This window comes from Megalops cyprinoides, chromosome 8 (assembly GCF_013368585.1).
Source record: "Megalops cyprinoides isolate fMegCyp1 chromosome 8, fMegCyp1.pri, whole genome shotgun sequence".
In the NCBI taxonomy this organism is placed as follows: Eukaryota; Metazoa; Chordata; class Actinopteri; order Elopiformes; family Megalopidae; genus Megalops; species Megalops cyprinoides.
Genome location: NC_050590.1, coordinates 24,318,987 through 24,335,599, shown reverse-complemented (window position 1 = coordinate 24,335,599; position 16,613 = coordinate 24,318,987). Strand labels below are relative to the sequence as shown.

At 41.6% G+C, this 16,613-nt stretch overlaps 1 protein-coding gene across 3 annotated transcripts in view; it reads right to left on the bottom strand.

Moving 5' to 3' along the window:
• The window catches only part of LOC118781616 (liprin-alpha-1-like), a 49,826-nt gene that overhangs the window by 8,304 nt on the left and 24,909 nt on the right, over positions 1-16,613 (bottom strand). The window contains exons 6-22 of one of the 3 annotated variants that reach the window (XM_036534622.1): positions 16,285-16,386; positions 13,511-13,732; positions 13,080-13,226; positions 10,940-11,074; positions 8,984-9,067; positions 8,281-8,412; positions 8,121-8,183; positions 7,539-7,621; positions 7,296-7,446; positions 7,069-7,074; positions 6,580-6,803; positions 5,616-5,832; positions 2,917-3,041; positions 2,544-2,716; positions 1,972-2,065; positions 1,406-1,417; positions 351-432 (exon numbers count right to left, since the gene is read on the bottom strand). In XM_036534622.1, coding sequence (XP_036390515.1) covers positions 351-432; positions 1,406-1,417; positions 1,972-2,065; positions 2,544-2,716; positions 2,917-3,041; positions 5,616-5,832; positions 6,580-6,803; positions 7,069-7,074; positions 7,296-7,446; positions 7,539-7,621; positions 8,121-8,183; positions 8,281-8,412; positions 8,984-9,067; positions 10,940-11,074; positions 13,080-13,226; positions 13,511-13,732; positions 16,285-16,386 — 2,052 coding nt within the window. Of the gene's footprint in view, positions 1-350; positions 433-1,405; positions 1,418-1,971; positions 2,066-2,543; positions 2,717-2,916; positions 3,042-3,756; positions 3,787-5,615; positions 5,833-6,579; positions 6,804-7,068; positions 7,075-7,295; positions 7,447-7,538; positions 7,622-8,120; positions 8,184-8,280; positions 8,413-8,983; positions 9,068-10,939; positions 11,075-13,079; positions 13,227-13,510; positions 13,733-16,284; positions 16,387-16,613 lie in introns of all 3 variants that reach the window. The other 2 variants (XM_036534624.1, XM_036534623.1) reach the window with 2 other exon arrangements.

The following is a 16,613-nucleotide window of genomic DNA, read 5'->3' as shown; positions in this document are numbered from 1 at the left end:
ACTGTGGCACCAGATGAGCCCCATCCTAATCATGGAGGGCTGTGATAGCTGCTGGGTCTGTTCAACTGAAGTACTGAACCACATACTTCAAAAGCAGTCTTTCCTACATCATTGCCATTTTACATCATTTCATTCACCCAATACTTATATGCATGAATGGAAAAAAGCACAGGACAGTAGTCTTCAGGAAAGCAAATGGTGGCTCATGATTTTACACACTGCACTTCCACGGATAAATATGTGATATGTCGTAACTACTCATGGTGATGCAACTTTTATGCGACTAGTCAGGTTACAATCTAGAGGAGCTACAGAGTGCTATGTAAGCTGTGATGTATGCACTGTCTTACCTCCAGCCAGACCACCACCGTAGGCCCGTCCCACTGAGCAAAGGGTAGACCCTGCCGCCGTGCCTCCTCCAGCAGCTCATGCCTGCCAAAACACGTCATTACCAGTGCTATCTCCACATGCACGCCCATGTACATTTGTACATATTCAGGTGCACACAAAAGTACTGCAATAGACATTAACATTGTTTAACACCTGACCACAGACAAAAGCCCTCAGCAAAAAAAAAACCTGTAAATATTTATAAAATATAGACAGACTCATGTTAATAAGGAGCAGGAACACAGTCTGATCTCAGTGGAAAGACAGAGAGGAATTAGTTAGCATCACATTTACAGGACTTGACTGAGCAAACCATTAAACTCAATGGAAAATGAAGCTTTCTCCTAAGCACAGCCATAAGGGGATTATTCAGAGCTGGTGTTAGTAGAGGTTAAGATACGTGTATATTACTTATGAGATACATTTATTTTACATGCATATGCCAAAGCCATTTTTGGGCCACATTTTTCAAGAAAATTCAAAACTTCACAGAGCTTTCAGCGAAATTCAGGCTGAAAAGTTACCACCAGATTTTTTTTCTTCAAATTTAAAATCACACTCTAAAGTGATATGTGTATGTTCAGACATATTCTCTTTGGTGAGATTTGGAATATTATGAATGTGTGGGGAAAAAAATGACAAATGGTACTGCCTCAGCAGAAGAACTAAAAACCATTAGAATAAACAGCACCCAATAATCTTAAGACAAACACAAAGCAGCTTGTTTTCATGTTATCCACCTGCCTTTTTAAAAGCATTTTTCCACTTCACCAAATTTCTTTCTCTGAACAACAAAGCAGAACGCTAAAAATGTGGTCCATTCACATTTAAGATTTAATATTAAAACCTACACAGAAATAGAAACATACTTGCTAGTTTCCACTAAAGATTGAAAAACTTATTCAGGCACTGAAAGCAGGTGAAGCAATGCATGGCCAAACAAAGACTAAGGCATACAGAACGGAGATGAGATGGAATGAATGTAGATCAAAGAAAAGGCAACGCATGAACTTACCCTGTTTTTGGACTACATGAAATGAGAAGGAAGGGGTGACACAAAAAGGAAAAAAAATCAGCAAAATAAAATGGGGAAAATGGCTCTAGCAAATTAGGCAGATTAGAACTAAAATGATTACATGAAGTGTTTTTGCTAAAACAATCAGTTTTCTTCTATGTCAAGATATATAGTAAAGCAGTCTATTGTCTAATAGTCTAAATAATTCAAACTGAAAAGGTAAAGGGATTAAAAGCATATGAAAAAAACAGTCAATGTTAAACTGATAAAATAAAAATGGAGTATTAAGTAGATTACAACATAAATCATCAGGTATCATTTGTTACAAAGAGTAAAAAGGTAAACAAAAAGAAGAAAAATTAAAGCAAGGTGAAAGAGGCTTGGTAAATTAATTAAAACTTCAGTTAAGTAGCAAGGTGAATCGTTCCTTATGCATACACACGCTTCCAAGAAAATTAATTCACTATTCAGCACTGGTAGCTGGCCAAAGGCCTAAACGTGCTCCACTCTGGTACTACACTTATGGTGTCTAAGGCATATTCCATGGCAGGAAGTTAAGCACTTACTTTTTCTGCAGCTTCCTGTTCTTTTCCCCTTGGCCTCCCAGTTTGCTGAGTCCTAAGGCATCCTGAGGGAAGTTCTCTGCTTCAGGAGTACCCACTGTGAGGGGACACAAATGTTAACTCAATACAACTGAGATATCAGGCACACCAGAAACAAAATGAGCATATTTACAGTAAATGATGGTCAGTGGTGAATAAAATTTCTTTGCTTAATGTTCAGATATGCCTTTGTCCTTCTATTATGAGAGAAATTACCCGACGATAACTGATTATTTTAAAAGAAGAAAGCCTAAAAGTTCATTATCAATTACATTCAAGGCATGTGCTTTCCCAGTTAAACCTACATCATGGTTTCTTTATTAAACTGCTTGATTAAAATAGTTACACCTTTTATATGATCTAGGCTTCCCACACAGTCCGGTTTTCGATATTTGAGACAGTCAGATGGCTGGACTGCTTCTCTCCAGGAAAAGGACTGGGCAGCCCTCCTTTAGATGTAGGCATGGGGTAGCCCACTCCGACCAAGCATATTATCCTTGTAAACATAAAAGGAGAGGAAGTCTGTATGAGCCCACCTTGACTGAAAGAGTCCTTGCCAGGGGGGCCAGGCCTCCCCTTCTCCTTCTTGCCGAAAAGCCTGCCAATGGAGGACTTGATGCTCTTCTTTTTGGCTGCCTTGTTCAGAGAGTCCTGGCTGCTGTTACTGCTGCTGGGGTTGCTGCCCTGGCCGTCCTGGAAGGCTGCATTGCTGTGCAGAGGTGGGGCACTCAAGGTCAGAGCTCTCTCTCACCTCCAACGCGGAGGCAGTTGCACAACCCATTTCCCCTCATTGCAAGACAGGTGACACCTAATTACAAAAATCTGAGTAGCTGCCGACCATCTGCAAACCTGTGCTTCCTTTGTGCATATGCACACAACCTTTGCCTACACAGCTGTGAGCTCACTTACCTCCTGATATCCCTGATATCTTCGTGACTCACTGCATGAACGGCGCCCTTGTTGAGCCGCATGGAACGTGGAGTCGTGGGAGGTGAAGTCTCACACTTTATTGTAGCTTTGTCGTCTTGTGGAGACTAAATGGGGAAAAGAGAGGGGACGGAAACATTAATTCAATGCCAGGGCACAGCCATTACATACGGCTTCTCACCAGAAACATTAATTCAACATTTTATCAAAGTGAATGCAACAAGCTTATTTTTGGTCATTTTTTTGTTGTATGGTTCTAAAAGCTGCCTTTTCACAAGCTCTCTTCACAATCTCAAATGCAAAGGCAATGTATTTCTAAGACTGTAATTTCAACCTTTCCTACCACACCTGGTCTAAAAGGTCACCTGGTCTATCACAAAATGTATAGCACACCTAATACCACAGTAACCTAAGCATGAGACCCGAAAAACTGATGAAGGAACAAAGTGATAATATGGCCCACAGTTCAGTATTTACATGGGTAGTGCAGTACTTATTATTCTTCACCAAAACCTTAAAACCACAAGGTGCTTTTTGAGTGACTAAAAATATTTTAAAAATACTTTTAAAAAGTCATAACATCACTGTAAAAGGTTAAGTACAATACAAATAAGAACCAAAGATTTACTGATTAATTGGACTTGGCATCTGCATCTCCATCCACACAATGCTAATCATAGACTTTTTATGTTTTGTGCTACTTATAAATACATGTAGCTGTAGGTTACACATAGAATTCAAACAACCCTGACCAGCTAAATTCCATCAAACTGGGATGGAAGCCTGTTGGTCTAGCCCTGACTGAACATCTCCAAAAATTACCTTCTTACGAAGCTTCCGTAAATCGCTAGGCTGTTGGAAGCATGAAAAGTAGGAAAGGGAAAAAGAAGCATTAGCTCATTTAAATACGAGGGGTCTGGCCAAGCCAACTCAAAGGAGAGAGAGAGAGGGAAAGAGGGGGACACACTCCATCAGTTTGCAATTTCAAGGCTGCAAAGTGGGTGATATTTTGAGTGCAGTAAATCTGGTTCGGTGCATCTGATATGTCATGCTAAGGCTGTAATGTAGAGTAATGTTGGTATGAAGAAGAGGGTGGTGGCACACAGAACACACAGTGAGAGAGGAGCAGCTTTATCTGAGATTAGCAACGGCTCCAACTCTGGTAACACATTCACACAGTGCTACAGTCAGGGTGGGTGCACTCAAACTGCAAAACTGCAAATGCACCACTGTTTGAAAAGCATCTAAAAATGATAAACATTCAAGGGAAAAAAATCCCCAATACACGTTTAGCCACTTTAGTCCTGGTATTTCCAATGTAAACGTTTGGGGTTGTGCCTTTTACAAGCTGCAAAGCGTAATTATGTGCTTCCGCTTTGACAAAAGATGAAGGCAGGAAAGCCTTGGGGATGAATGCCACAGACGTCTCTCAAGATTGAGAAATACAAGTTTACAATCTAGCAAGAATATGGGAGTGCATTTTTGTTATTTGGCAATACTGGGTTTGCAAACAACAGCCCAGCTCATGTCCAAGTCCAGCAAGGCCATGTTTGACTTTGATAGTCTGATAAGCAGGCAGATCCCTGAAATAGCCTCAGTGTGAATATGACCTCAGGACTGAGCATAGCATGCAGGGGTGGGCTGTACCTGGGTATAGCCCGGAGAATAGCTACATGGAGGAGTGGAGCTAGCAGAGGGGCATGATGAGTAAGCAAGTGTCTGATGAGATAGGGAGCTCTGCATAACAAAGGGGTCATACAGGGCGCGCTGAGGGACACAAACAGGCATAAAAACAAAATGGGCCCCAAAAAAGCAAACATTACAACAAAAACACGGATGCATCCATTCATAAGCATCACAGACCAGATGGCTACAAACTCTACAAAACAGAAACCAAAATGCATTTCAAGAGATATAATTCAACAAAATATTAACGGATAAGACAAATTAAAACAAGAGCACTACCATCCAAACATAGGGCTAGAACGGTGCAGACAATTCATGAGTTAAAAAATCATTTCAAGAACCAGTGTGAAGAACATTCACATGATGCATTTGTAACTGCTGATTGGTAAGCTGATAAAACTTTCAAACACATTCCAAGTGTTTTGACACTAACAGACCAATCAATTCTGGAAAAGTACAGGTTAACAACAGTAATTTTAATGCCAACTGGTTTTAATGGACTGTGATTGGGTGTCCAGACCACAACATGACCTTGTGCTCAATATAACTGATTTGCTTGGCCTTCTTTGTACATATTTCAATTAGATGTAAATTTTAATATTTATTTTTCACCTCATTCATGAAAGTCTCATATGCAGCATTACACAATACATACATTTATATACATACACACACCTGGATGTGATTACTTAAAGTCACTTAAGCCCCTATTACCTAAAGCCCACTAGTTCCGATAACAGGGCTGCCCAGACCTCACCATGGATGTCACGCAGACTCAGTAGGAGGGCCAGCCAAAACTGTTAATGTAGTATGCCCATTCTCAAAAAAATCTTTTTCCTTTAAGAACTTAGTGTCCACATGCTCTGGTTTTGGTGTCAGACACCAAGGTCTGGGCTCCATCACTGCTGCCACAGACAGAGGAAGAGAGAGAGAGAGAGACAGAGAGACAATGAAAGAAAGAGAGCCCTCCATAGGCCAAGGATTGGGGTGCTCACCAGAGTCATGACGCCCATGCGGTCCACTTCTCGGTTGGGGCTGCGGGGTACACGCCGGGGGGTGGAGTGGCCAGACCCGGGGGGTGAGGAACTAGCGTAGAAGGGAGGGATGGAGCTCATGGACAGGAAACGCCCACCTAGGCTATCCCCGCTGCCCACTCGGCTCTCAATCTCCTCTGCCCGCTGAGTTGTGCTCTCCTTCTCTTCCTGGATCATCCTAAAGGGGGCGCCAAATCGAACATGTCAAACACGAGCAACATTGTGATGAATGCCTCACAGATGAACCTGGCTGCTATGCATTTTAATACAAGCGTCCAAAAAGGTAACAATTTTACATAATATTTAAAGTTGAAAATCCACCCCGCTGAAGGAAAATGAACCGAAAATAAAAGTGTTGTCAGTTGACCATTTGCTACAGTTGCTCTTTAAATGAACTGCCACTTTCCATTTTTCACTTTCAAGTTTTAACTATTAATATTTGCTGGATGCACTTCCCCTGATGATTACAACTGATCCCAAACCCTGAGTTTAGAATTATGTTTGCAGAAATGACACCACATACATTGTAAGATCGGGGCAACAGTGTAGCATAACGGTACAGAGCAGTGCTTGTAAATATCCAGCTGTATAAATGGATAACATTGTAAAGAACTGTAACCTATGTAAGTCACTTTGGATAAAAGCGTCTGCTAAATGAATAAATGTAAATGTAAATGTAAATGAAAGGCTTATGGCTCAATTCTCTGCTGAGGCACTGCTGCTGTACCCTTGAGCCAGGTACTCAACCCACAATTGCCTCAGTAAATATGTGTAAAAATGTCACCTATAAGTCACTCTGGATAAGAGCGTCTGCTAAATGCCAATAATGTAATGTAATGTAATGTAAAAGTCAGTGCAAGTAAAAGTTAGTACTGTAAAATGACAGTAGACCCTTGTCAGTGAAGCACAATGCCACAAGCCCTGCCTGATCTCATTGTTGATAGCGTCCAGCTGCTCCTGTAGCATCATGGCCAGGGTCTGGGCATCTGCCTGGCCAGCAGGCGACAGCAGGTCCACTGAGCTGAAGATGGTCTCCCGATCATCTTCCATGTCTGACATATCCACGTCACTCTCAAAGGCATGTGCCACGTTAGCCAACACATTGGCTTGTTGTACACGCTCCCACTCCTGCTCATTCAGCGTCTGAACCTGGCAGTGACCAGAGGGTTCAAGGATTTAGTGTGGAGCAGGTCATTCTAGCAGGTCTCTAAATCTGGACTGCTCCAGTATACATGTGTCACAATGATAAGCAATTAAAGCTGTCTTCTAAGCAAATTATACTGCAATACAAAGCAGCAGAGATGCAGCTCCAGTGACTGCTCTTTCATAACACTAGCCTGAAAAGTATGAAGCATGTGCCTTCACTATTACATCAATCAGTGATGTCCAGGTGTAACATCTCACACTGACTTACATGTTTCTGATGTCCCGTGATGAGGCAAGAAAAGAGGAGACAGGAGAGTGAAAATCAGACACTAGCTTAGCTTCAGCTTATGTTGTGAGACAACCCAAATAACTGAGGTGCTAACGGTCTGTAATTCACACCAAGATACTGTTTTTCTAACAAGATTATTTAACATGCCTTTAAACATCCAGAAGAATTCAAGATAAGTTTAAAAAAAGGCAAGGGCAGTCCTTCACCTTGGAGGGTTCCTCTCGGAGTGCGGCAACCCGCCCTCTCTGTGGCCTCCTCAGAACCAGCGCACTGTTGTAGTGGTCCGGGTGGCTGTCCATCACTGAGGACGCTGAGACTGGGTACCTGAAGTCTGGGGTGCTGCCCAGATGGGAGCGCCTAGAACAGAGCAATCACAGAGACCAATGACAACAGACCAAGGGGGGTTCACTAAGCCACAGAATAACAAAACAACTTGAATAGCCACTTACCCATGATGCAGCATTGAATTGCTTCTGCTCCTTCCCTGTTCGTTCTCTGCCCTCAATGTCTCAATCTCAATAAGAAGTTGTTCCTATAGAATGAAAAAATTCACTAAGTATTGAAATTTTATCTTTCAACCCTTCCCTTGAACATCCTACAAAATACGTGAAGTTGCAGCACAGAAAATGGGCTTAGGAACTTGGCTTAATCACAAGGCTGCAAGTGTGAATCCACAATGGGGTGCTGTATCAAGCAAAGACTGGTACTTGCATTTACATTTAATTGCTTAGCAGACGTTCTTACTCACGACTTACATAGGATACAATTCTTCTATATTATATATTTATACAGCAGGTTATTTACTGAGACAATTCTTTGCTACCTCACAAAAGGGAACAACAGCAATTACTTAACCATAGCTATTTCAGAAAATATCCATTTGACTATATATATCAAATGTAATCTCTATAAATCACCCTGGAAAGAGCACTCCCTATGATGAATTAATATTTAAATTTGTTCACGCTATATCAAAGTTTGATCATAAATATAAACATCTATAAGAAGAAAGAAAGAACAGGAACACTGACCTTCTCATGGTGAGCTTCTTCGATGAGCTTCTTTGTGTGCTCCAGATCTCGGATTAGGGCATTCTTTTTAGAAATTAGAATAGATGTTTACTGCAGTGAAAAGGCACTGTTGATAACATGCATCTAGGCTTCATGGATTTACAATTTAGCAGATTCTTACCTTGTCCTCTAGTGCAGCCATTCTCTCCTTTAGGTGGAGCTGTAGCCTCTCATTGGACTCAGAGAGCAGTTTGTCTACTGTCTCTGAGAGCCGCTTGTTGTGCTCCTCATTCATCTTCTCCCGCTGCCGCACCTTTGAAACATCACCAAGCTTTTAATTCATACTATCCCAGCCAGGAGAATGCACAAGTTCACCATAGCTGCACTCTCACGGATTGTGCTTTCACAATATGGACTGGGTGAACTGTATACATTACAGAAGTGTATCCATTCAAGTTATATGAGCAACATTGCCCGACCTGGTTAACAGCACTCTCAGACCAGCGAGCGAATGCACAACACCATTCAAGCATCAACACAAGTTAACCTATGCTAGTCTGAAACCAAGACAAGCAAGAAACTGTCGAAAGTCATCAAAAACATACAATAGTATAAATCACACATAATGTAAATAAATTTCAATATTTTATTAACTCATGGTAATAATACATAGGGCAGCAAAATAATGGGGAAAGACCTGTTTACCAGAAATACAATGAAAAAACCGTCTTGTGGCAGAATAAAGAGTACAGAGGGGTATTAAAGCTGACTGTCTATCACACACCTGACCAATTGCTCAAACAGACTGATCTATAAGGCAACAGACCAACAGACTGGATGACAGGCCACTTGATTGGATGATGGACTGACAGCTAAGCCCTCACCCTCTGCAGCTCCTGATTCTTCTCTTCTAGCTGAGCCTCCATCTGCCGCAGTCGCTCCTCAATGTTGCCATGCCTCTCCTCTGCCTGTGGGGAGACCAGTGCTGTCAGACACCTCAGCTGCCCCCACTCTCACCCCTTACACCCATGCCTACAAACTTAACTGCAACAGCATGTGCCAAGAAGCAGGACTTGATGCTGCAACACAATGAAGAAGCACACAATATGAAGCGCAATGGGGCTGGCTCCAGACAACACAGGACTACAGACTGAGAGGAGCTTGGGACATTGAGTTTTAGAAGACACAGACGTACTGTGAAACATGGAACAGAGGTAAAGGAAGACTGAATCTTTCTGGTCCGATAATTCATGGAAAGTTTCACTGAACTGACAGGTGCCTGTTCAGCTAATTGTCTATTCCTTGCCAAGCCAGCTGGCTCAACTTAATTCTGAGCAAAAACAGAAAAATTCCCTTAGATGCCTTGAAACAACTTTAGCTGTTTTGTACCCCATACATGGGAAGCCATTTCCTGGACCTCTGTGTAAACACACTTCCTGTTTTGGATGGGTTACAAACATTGGGAGGGCAAAAAAAAGAGAGAACACGAAGAAAATGGAACTATTAGCAGCAAGCAGGAGATAGGCATGGCACTGGTATTGGCATTCTTGGCTGTGAACTACCTTCCTCAGGCTGGAGTGGATGTACACAGAGCGCTCAGTCTACAGTGACCAGGGAGGCGCACCGGACAAGTGATGCACAGGAGAGAGTGCAGGGAGAGGAGTTTAGTTGCATTACAGCTAGGCACAGGGCCAAGAGAAGGTGGGTGGGGATGGCCCCACAAAAATCCAACCGCTGGACTGCTTGTTCTTCAGTTTTTATGCAAGGTGTCATGGGACTGAAGTAGGTTTGAGGGAAATGGGTAAAAGGCTGACAATGTCCTGTATGGAAACTATACACTTATTAAAATTAATGGTGTTTTTCTAGTGATTCATGATAGTAACCCCTGGGGGTAACCGCTGCAAAACCCAGTGCATACGGACAGAGAGAGCGGTGTGGAGCACTCTTTGAAGATGACTTTAACTGGCAAATACCAGATGGACTGTGCTCAAAAAAATATACATCACATATTGTAATTAAAGAAAAACAACCGTAGCTCAGACGCTTCTTGCCAAAGGCCAGTCTGAATCAGCAGTCTCATTCAGCAGACGGAATAATAAATGTTTAATAAGGAAACCAGAAGCGTTACTGTTTTACTAGTAGAGCATTTTTACTGTTTGCTTCCTCCATCAGCAGTCAGGCTGCAATTGGGTGCAGTATAAGGAAGTGATCCCTCTGACATGTGTGCTGACTCTGAAGCAAGATGCTGTCTGTGTTTGGTATTTATGTTTTGCTTCAAGTCAACACTGCGAGTGCCAGACAGCCAATTGAGGAGGCAGAATAAAGAGATTCAAAATGGGATGGGAAATGTTTCAGACCATAATGCTCATTTCACTCTTTGGATAGCAAGTGAATAATGTTAAAAATTGAGCACTGAAAGACTTGAACTAATGACTGCTCCATTCTTTGTAGTGTACAAAATGTTCAGTTTTGTTGCACTTCCTCTTTCAAGAGCATTCATCCAATGAGTGGCTACTGTATATATCTGATTATGCTTAGCACAACAGCCTGTGTATGTTTAATTTTGATTGTTGCAGAAAAAAAATGTTGCTTAGTATGTCATTTATGGCGGTATTCTGAGCTTTGTCAACTCAGAATACAGAACAAACATGAGGTTTTTTGGATGCAGTGACTATTCCACTTCAATTGTGACGATACTTAAGTCAGTCTGAACATAATGAAAGAATACGAATGAATGTGTGCTGTCATCATAAAGATAAGTGGTTGTAATGGGAGTGGAAAGCATGAATCACGGTCCCTCCAGAGAAGGAGGGGCTGAGTGGAAGAACAGGTGCGCTCACCTTGGTAAGCGCTGCCACTCTCTGAGCCAGCTGGGCCTCCACCTCGGGCAGAGTCTCCGCTTTCCTCATGGTCTGCTGCAGCTTCTGCTCTGCCATCTCCAGCCTCTCCTGCAGCTGCCGGTTCTTCTCTTCAGTCTGTCAGAGGGATGCAACAGTTCACCATGCTGGAAATTTATCTCATAGTAAGGGCATGCTTTTCTACACTTTTTCTGAACTGCCAAGGCTGCCTACTTACCTCTGGTAACCTATGCGGCTGAGCCGGCTGATCAGAAGCAAGCATGCAGTGTGTGTAAGGAGAAAGCAATTCTTTCAATCTCCAGACACACACATACACACAGACACACCTCAACTGTAAACCACCCATGAGAAATGACAAGGCTACAGTGAAGTACTTTTTCAGGGGCATAAATTAAATTTCAAGACTAAACTGGCCCAGACCCAGCCAGGTCCTGTCTGAGTGCAGGCAGAAATCAACCTGCATAGTCTTCGTAATCAAACTGACCCAACAACAGAGAGAGATCATATTATGACTCTGTTAATACAATGACTGCTGAATAACTCATATTTATTCTAACAACTCTTCATTCTTCCCAGTACAATATGTTTTAGAACAAATCATGCCCTCTGTCAGTCTTTCCAACAGCATATAACCATCTACTCTTGTTTAAGACAATTACGTATTGTGAAAAAAGAATAATGTTGAGAGAGATGGACCTCATTTTTAACAGTGCAGTGACAACAGCAACAAAGCTCTTCAAAAACCTTTGCCATATTCAGTTTGTAATGCAGCATTTTTTTTAACATGGTTTTGTTTCAGAAGTGAATGTGCACTGGATGCAGTTATGGATCTCTAAAACAGGTTTGTGCTTCAGCCAGAATTGACTGGTGTTAATTTTTCCCAGGATAAGTAAACCAATCAAATTCAAAACCAATCATACAATAGCAGACTGGTGTGATTAGCCCTTTCGCGCATATGGTCAAACCGGTGTGATTAGAATACTAGATTGGAAAAATTCTAGTTAACGTTAGCTTTGAGGAAACAGTGATTTAACATTACAAAGAATAGCAAATGCGGCAGTGAAAACTATGAGAAGCTTAATAACGCTAATGAAATCATAATGAACTATGTAACGCACACTAGATGGCATAAAATAAATCATGTACGAAGGGGTTAACAGTGGTCTTTGCCACAGTTCTAGAGTGGAGCAGTGGTTGCACTGTGGAAGGTAATCGTTTCATTTCACAATGCAACTCTAGGACCCATTTAAACTGGGATTTATCAAAAGAAATCACTCACACTAAACAATGGAGAGGGCACTGGTGGGTAAGCACCGGTATCAGCCACACAAAAATAACATTCACACAAAGCCAGCTGTTTGATTCAAATCAACTGCTGTTTTTTTTTTTTACTGACCAACGTGTTTGAATGCAAAACATATTTTCACAGCAGGATGCTGCTCTGTTTATTGTCTTTTTTGGTTGAAAACAGAAAGACAATATTTTCTTAAGATTTTTTGTCAAGAAAATGCTGCTCACAATGCCCTCTTTACTGCAAGTGAGGGGGGAAAGGACCACACAGCTCTGTGGTCCAGGCGACAGCGACTTCGAGCATGTCTTGAAAAACAAGCATGGCTTTGAGCTGTCCCATTAAGGCATGCTGCTTTCATGGCTGTTGTGAGGCTGTGTGGATCCATTAAATGGGCTTGGACATGCAGTGCTACCGCCAAAGCACAGCAGGCTCTTCCTGCTGTTAAAAGAAACTGTCACACAATCTTCCATGGCCCTGGCACCACTTTCCTACCACTGAGGAAGGACAACACAGATTTACCACTGAAGGGAAAAAAGGATATGATCCAACAGAACAGTTGCCTTTGCTCGTGAAAGCAAAACCACACAAATCACTTTTTGGGACAAACCTCCACAACGTACACATCACCCCTTAGTCTGTTTTCATGTGAGAACATGAAAGATCATTCAGCTCCACAGGACTGGGCTCAACAGACACATGTTAAGCAGTGTTTTCTAACAATGCAGACACTAGATCATGACTTTGGAAGCCATCTGCATCTCTGAAAAATAACTGAAATCCCCCAAGAGCAGCGAGAAAGAGGAAAGAGGAGAGGGTAAAGACAATGCTGACCTGTCTAAACATGGCCTCTTTGTTGGCAATTTCATTTTCAAGTTTGTCGTTGAGATCATGTACAGACGTGGCTTCACGCTGTGCGGCAAGATAACGTTTTTCAAGGGTGGTGATCCTCTCCTCCATGTCATCTTTCTGGGCCATGGACTGGGGGACATTAAAAAAGCACATTACACCCAAAACACACTTCTACACAGCAAAAAGAGAGAACACCTTGAACAGCAACATATTCAAGACATCACAATGTGGTGACACATTTCAGTAACAAGCTTTTAGAGTGCTCAATAGGTTTTACATCTCAGGTTTTATCAAGAACACATTATCTTAAGGGGAACCCCTCTTCTCAAATGAAAGCTTGTAGTGACAAACATCCCCAGATATGAGATGAACAAGTATGAGCATGTCCAACTGTGTTTCAAGGCATACCATACCTCCCGGAGGTCCCTCTGGAGGCGGGTGTTCATGTCCTCGGACTTGATAAGGTCCTTGCGTGCGGTGTCCAGGTCCTCCTCCAGCTCTGCCACACGACTGGACAGCGTGCCCAGGCGCTCTTTCATCTGACCTAGGTCCTTGTTCTGGTGGTCTATGACCTCCTGTAGCTCTAGCACTTTTGTTACGTCCTCCTCATGGCTCAGAGACCCATCCGACAACCGCTGGAGGATGACAAAGCAGGCATCCCGGATGTGAGCTCTCCATTATATTAGGCAGAGGGCTGGATGCATTTGTTTTTTCTGCTTTTTTCCATAATTTAACATATTTGAGGATTTTGTATGTTATTCAGTGAGAGTAGATTTGAACAATCACTGACTGCTGACTGAAGCCAGCTGCTCATTTAGCTACCAACAAAATCAAAACCATTCAGGAACCATTTTTTATAACAGAATACAGTGTCCATCCCTCCACCTCTGAGTTATGGGCCATTCCTTCTTTCTCTGAGCCATCACCTTTACGTCATTCTAGGCTCTGCGATACAGTTTAATGTAAAGTAGAAAGAAGAATTCAAACTGTCCATCCAAGAAGCTCACATATACACAAAACTGAAGTCTTGGCACAGGAGCTGGCAATGCAATGTTGAAGTCTGAAAAGTCTGAAAAAGTGTACTAGTAACTGCATGTATTACACACCCGGAAAACCTGCCAGATCCCAGAATGCTCCTTGACTAAAAATGTAGATTTCATGACTGCACTGCCTCCACTAGGTGGAGTCATGCATAAATTAGGCCTTCTTGGACAAACAACAAGTACATGTTCTCTTCAGGATGCTATGTGCTTAGACTTGAGGGCTCTTTTTCAGCACAAATAGTAAAAATCCTATTGTGTAATGTATAGCGTATTTCTGCTCTTCAAGCCTGGCCTAAAGGCTTCAATTAACACTTCTATCTACTTTGGTTCTTCAAAATTAAACAACATCTAATGAGCAAAGACAAACTGAAAGGTACATGAAAAGGAGTTATGATGACATGCTCTGTGATACAAAAGGGACTAGATCGAAGTAGCTTAAAAGACCCCACTGAGAGATAACCTACAGTAGACATGAATTGCAGTGCAATTTTTTTCTGAGGCATGTAGCGCTCTGCAAGAAGTCAAAAAGCAACCAAGCCCAATTACTCATTTCTTCCTAAATCTCTGCTGTGGAGCCTCATAGCAGAACATGATTTTGTCAGCACTGATAAATTTGTACAGCCAGCGAACCAAAAATCACAGGACAGTAACCTACATTAAGAGTTTTCTGTAACCAAAGAGGCTGGGTTCTCCACCCATTCCATTTACCTCATATGGATTACAGTTTATAGAGGGCAGCCTGTGGCTTTTCACAGTCGGCTGGCTAATCACACTCAGTGTCCATCACACAGTTATTGCCTGAATGGCAGCACACGTGTAGGGTGCCTGTACTTGTTGCTGTATTCAGCTCAATTTGAACCATCCAACCCCTGCAGGTTTTAAGACCTTCCTGGGCATGGTGCCTTTCAAATGTTCACATCCTCCAAGAAAAATGCAAAATCAGCATCGCAAAATTAAGTATTTACTTTTTATAGGTACTGTATAAAACCAGAATAAAACAATAAATGTTTCAACAAATACAGCTTTTGTGTACTGAATAACATTTGCTTTGCTTTCCTGAGAACAAGAGCTAGCTTGCTACCCGTACAGTGCTGGGGCCTTACAATTACAGGATTTTAGTGAGAGTGAAGGTAGTGTATTCTGACCATTCAAGTAATACATAACTATGCATTCCCACAGCTCAAGGAAATGCCTTAATTTCCTGTTTGCCATTTTTCATCATTTTTAAAAGGTCTCTATTCTGCATAAAAAAAGAGTGGCCTTATAATCTAGGAACTTCATATTGGGACCAATATGATACTCTATTAACTTATAGGTTAAACTCTGTCATTAACATTTAAATTTTTGTCAGTGTCATTGTTGAAGCCAAGATATGATGCTGCCTTGTTATAAATATTCAGGCGGGATGAAAACCTAGTCAAAGGTGGCATCCCTAGCTACAGCATCACACCAGCACGGATAGCACCAGAGCTCCCATTACCAACTACAGCAATGCAGACATACATAAAAAAACTCATCACTCATCTATCACTCCACTTTCCATATAACGGTTATATAATAAATTCTAGTTTTGTCATTCTTTCAGGTTTAACAAGAATACAAAACAAGGTATCCTATTGCTTTATTTTCAACATTGCTGAAATAACGTGAAAATGAAATAAGTGAAAGATACTAATCAGTTGATTTTAGCACATTTATACTTCGGGAAGCATGTGTGTCTAATCAATTGATTAACACAATTTATGTTATTATTCCTAATCTCAGGATCATCAAACATATGTATAAAAGCATCACGAGACAAGATTTTTCAGTGGATGCTAACAGGATATCTCTCAGGGAAACTCGAGTCAGCCTCCGAGGAGGCCCACCCTGAAAGGCCTACCACCCACAGACCAAAAACATTTCACCTCACTGAATGCACAGGAATAAGCTATATATTCACTAAAATAAAAGCTAAAATATTCACACTGTTACAAAAAGGACCAATCCAACCATTCATCCAGGTAGATAGTGAGGTAAAGCAAAACTCAGGATTTGGGGGCGTTCAGTCTGCTTTAGACACTGTTGTGATTTACAAAGCAGCTGAAAAGTGCAAAAATGTGTTAGAAAACAACCAACTGCTGAGCAGAGTGTGATGCTCCCACCTTGCCATTAGTACTTGGTGCATTTTCAGAGTTGTGGTTGATTTCAACTGTTCCATCAACAGGTACCTTTTTTTGGTTGTTTTGCTCTCTCAAAAATGTCAGCTGCAATGAGAATAAAAAACAAACAAGAAAGTGCATTTAGCTTAAAAAATCAGGTAGAGTACATTGTTTCTAAAGATCAACATAGAAATGTATGATGTTTTCATGTCAAATGTTTCACTATTTCAATGTCTAGCTGCATTGCCATAAAACATCCACTACAAAAAATGTTAAGTTTCTTAAAACAGTCAATGGATGTCCACAGCTATACTTGTGACGCCATTGCACAA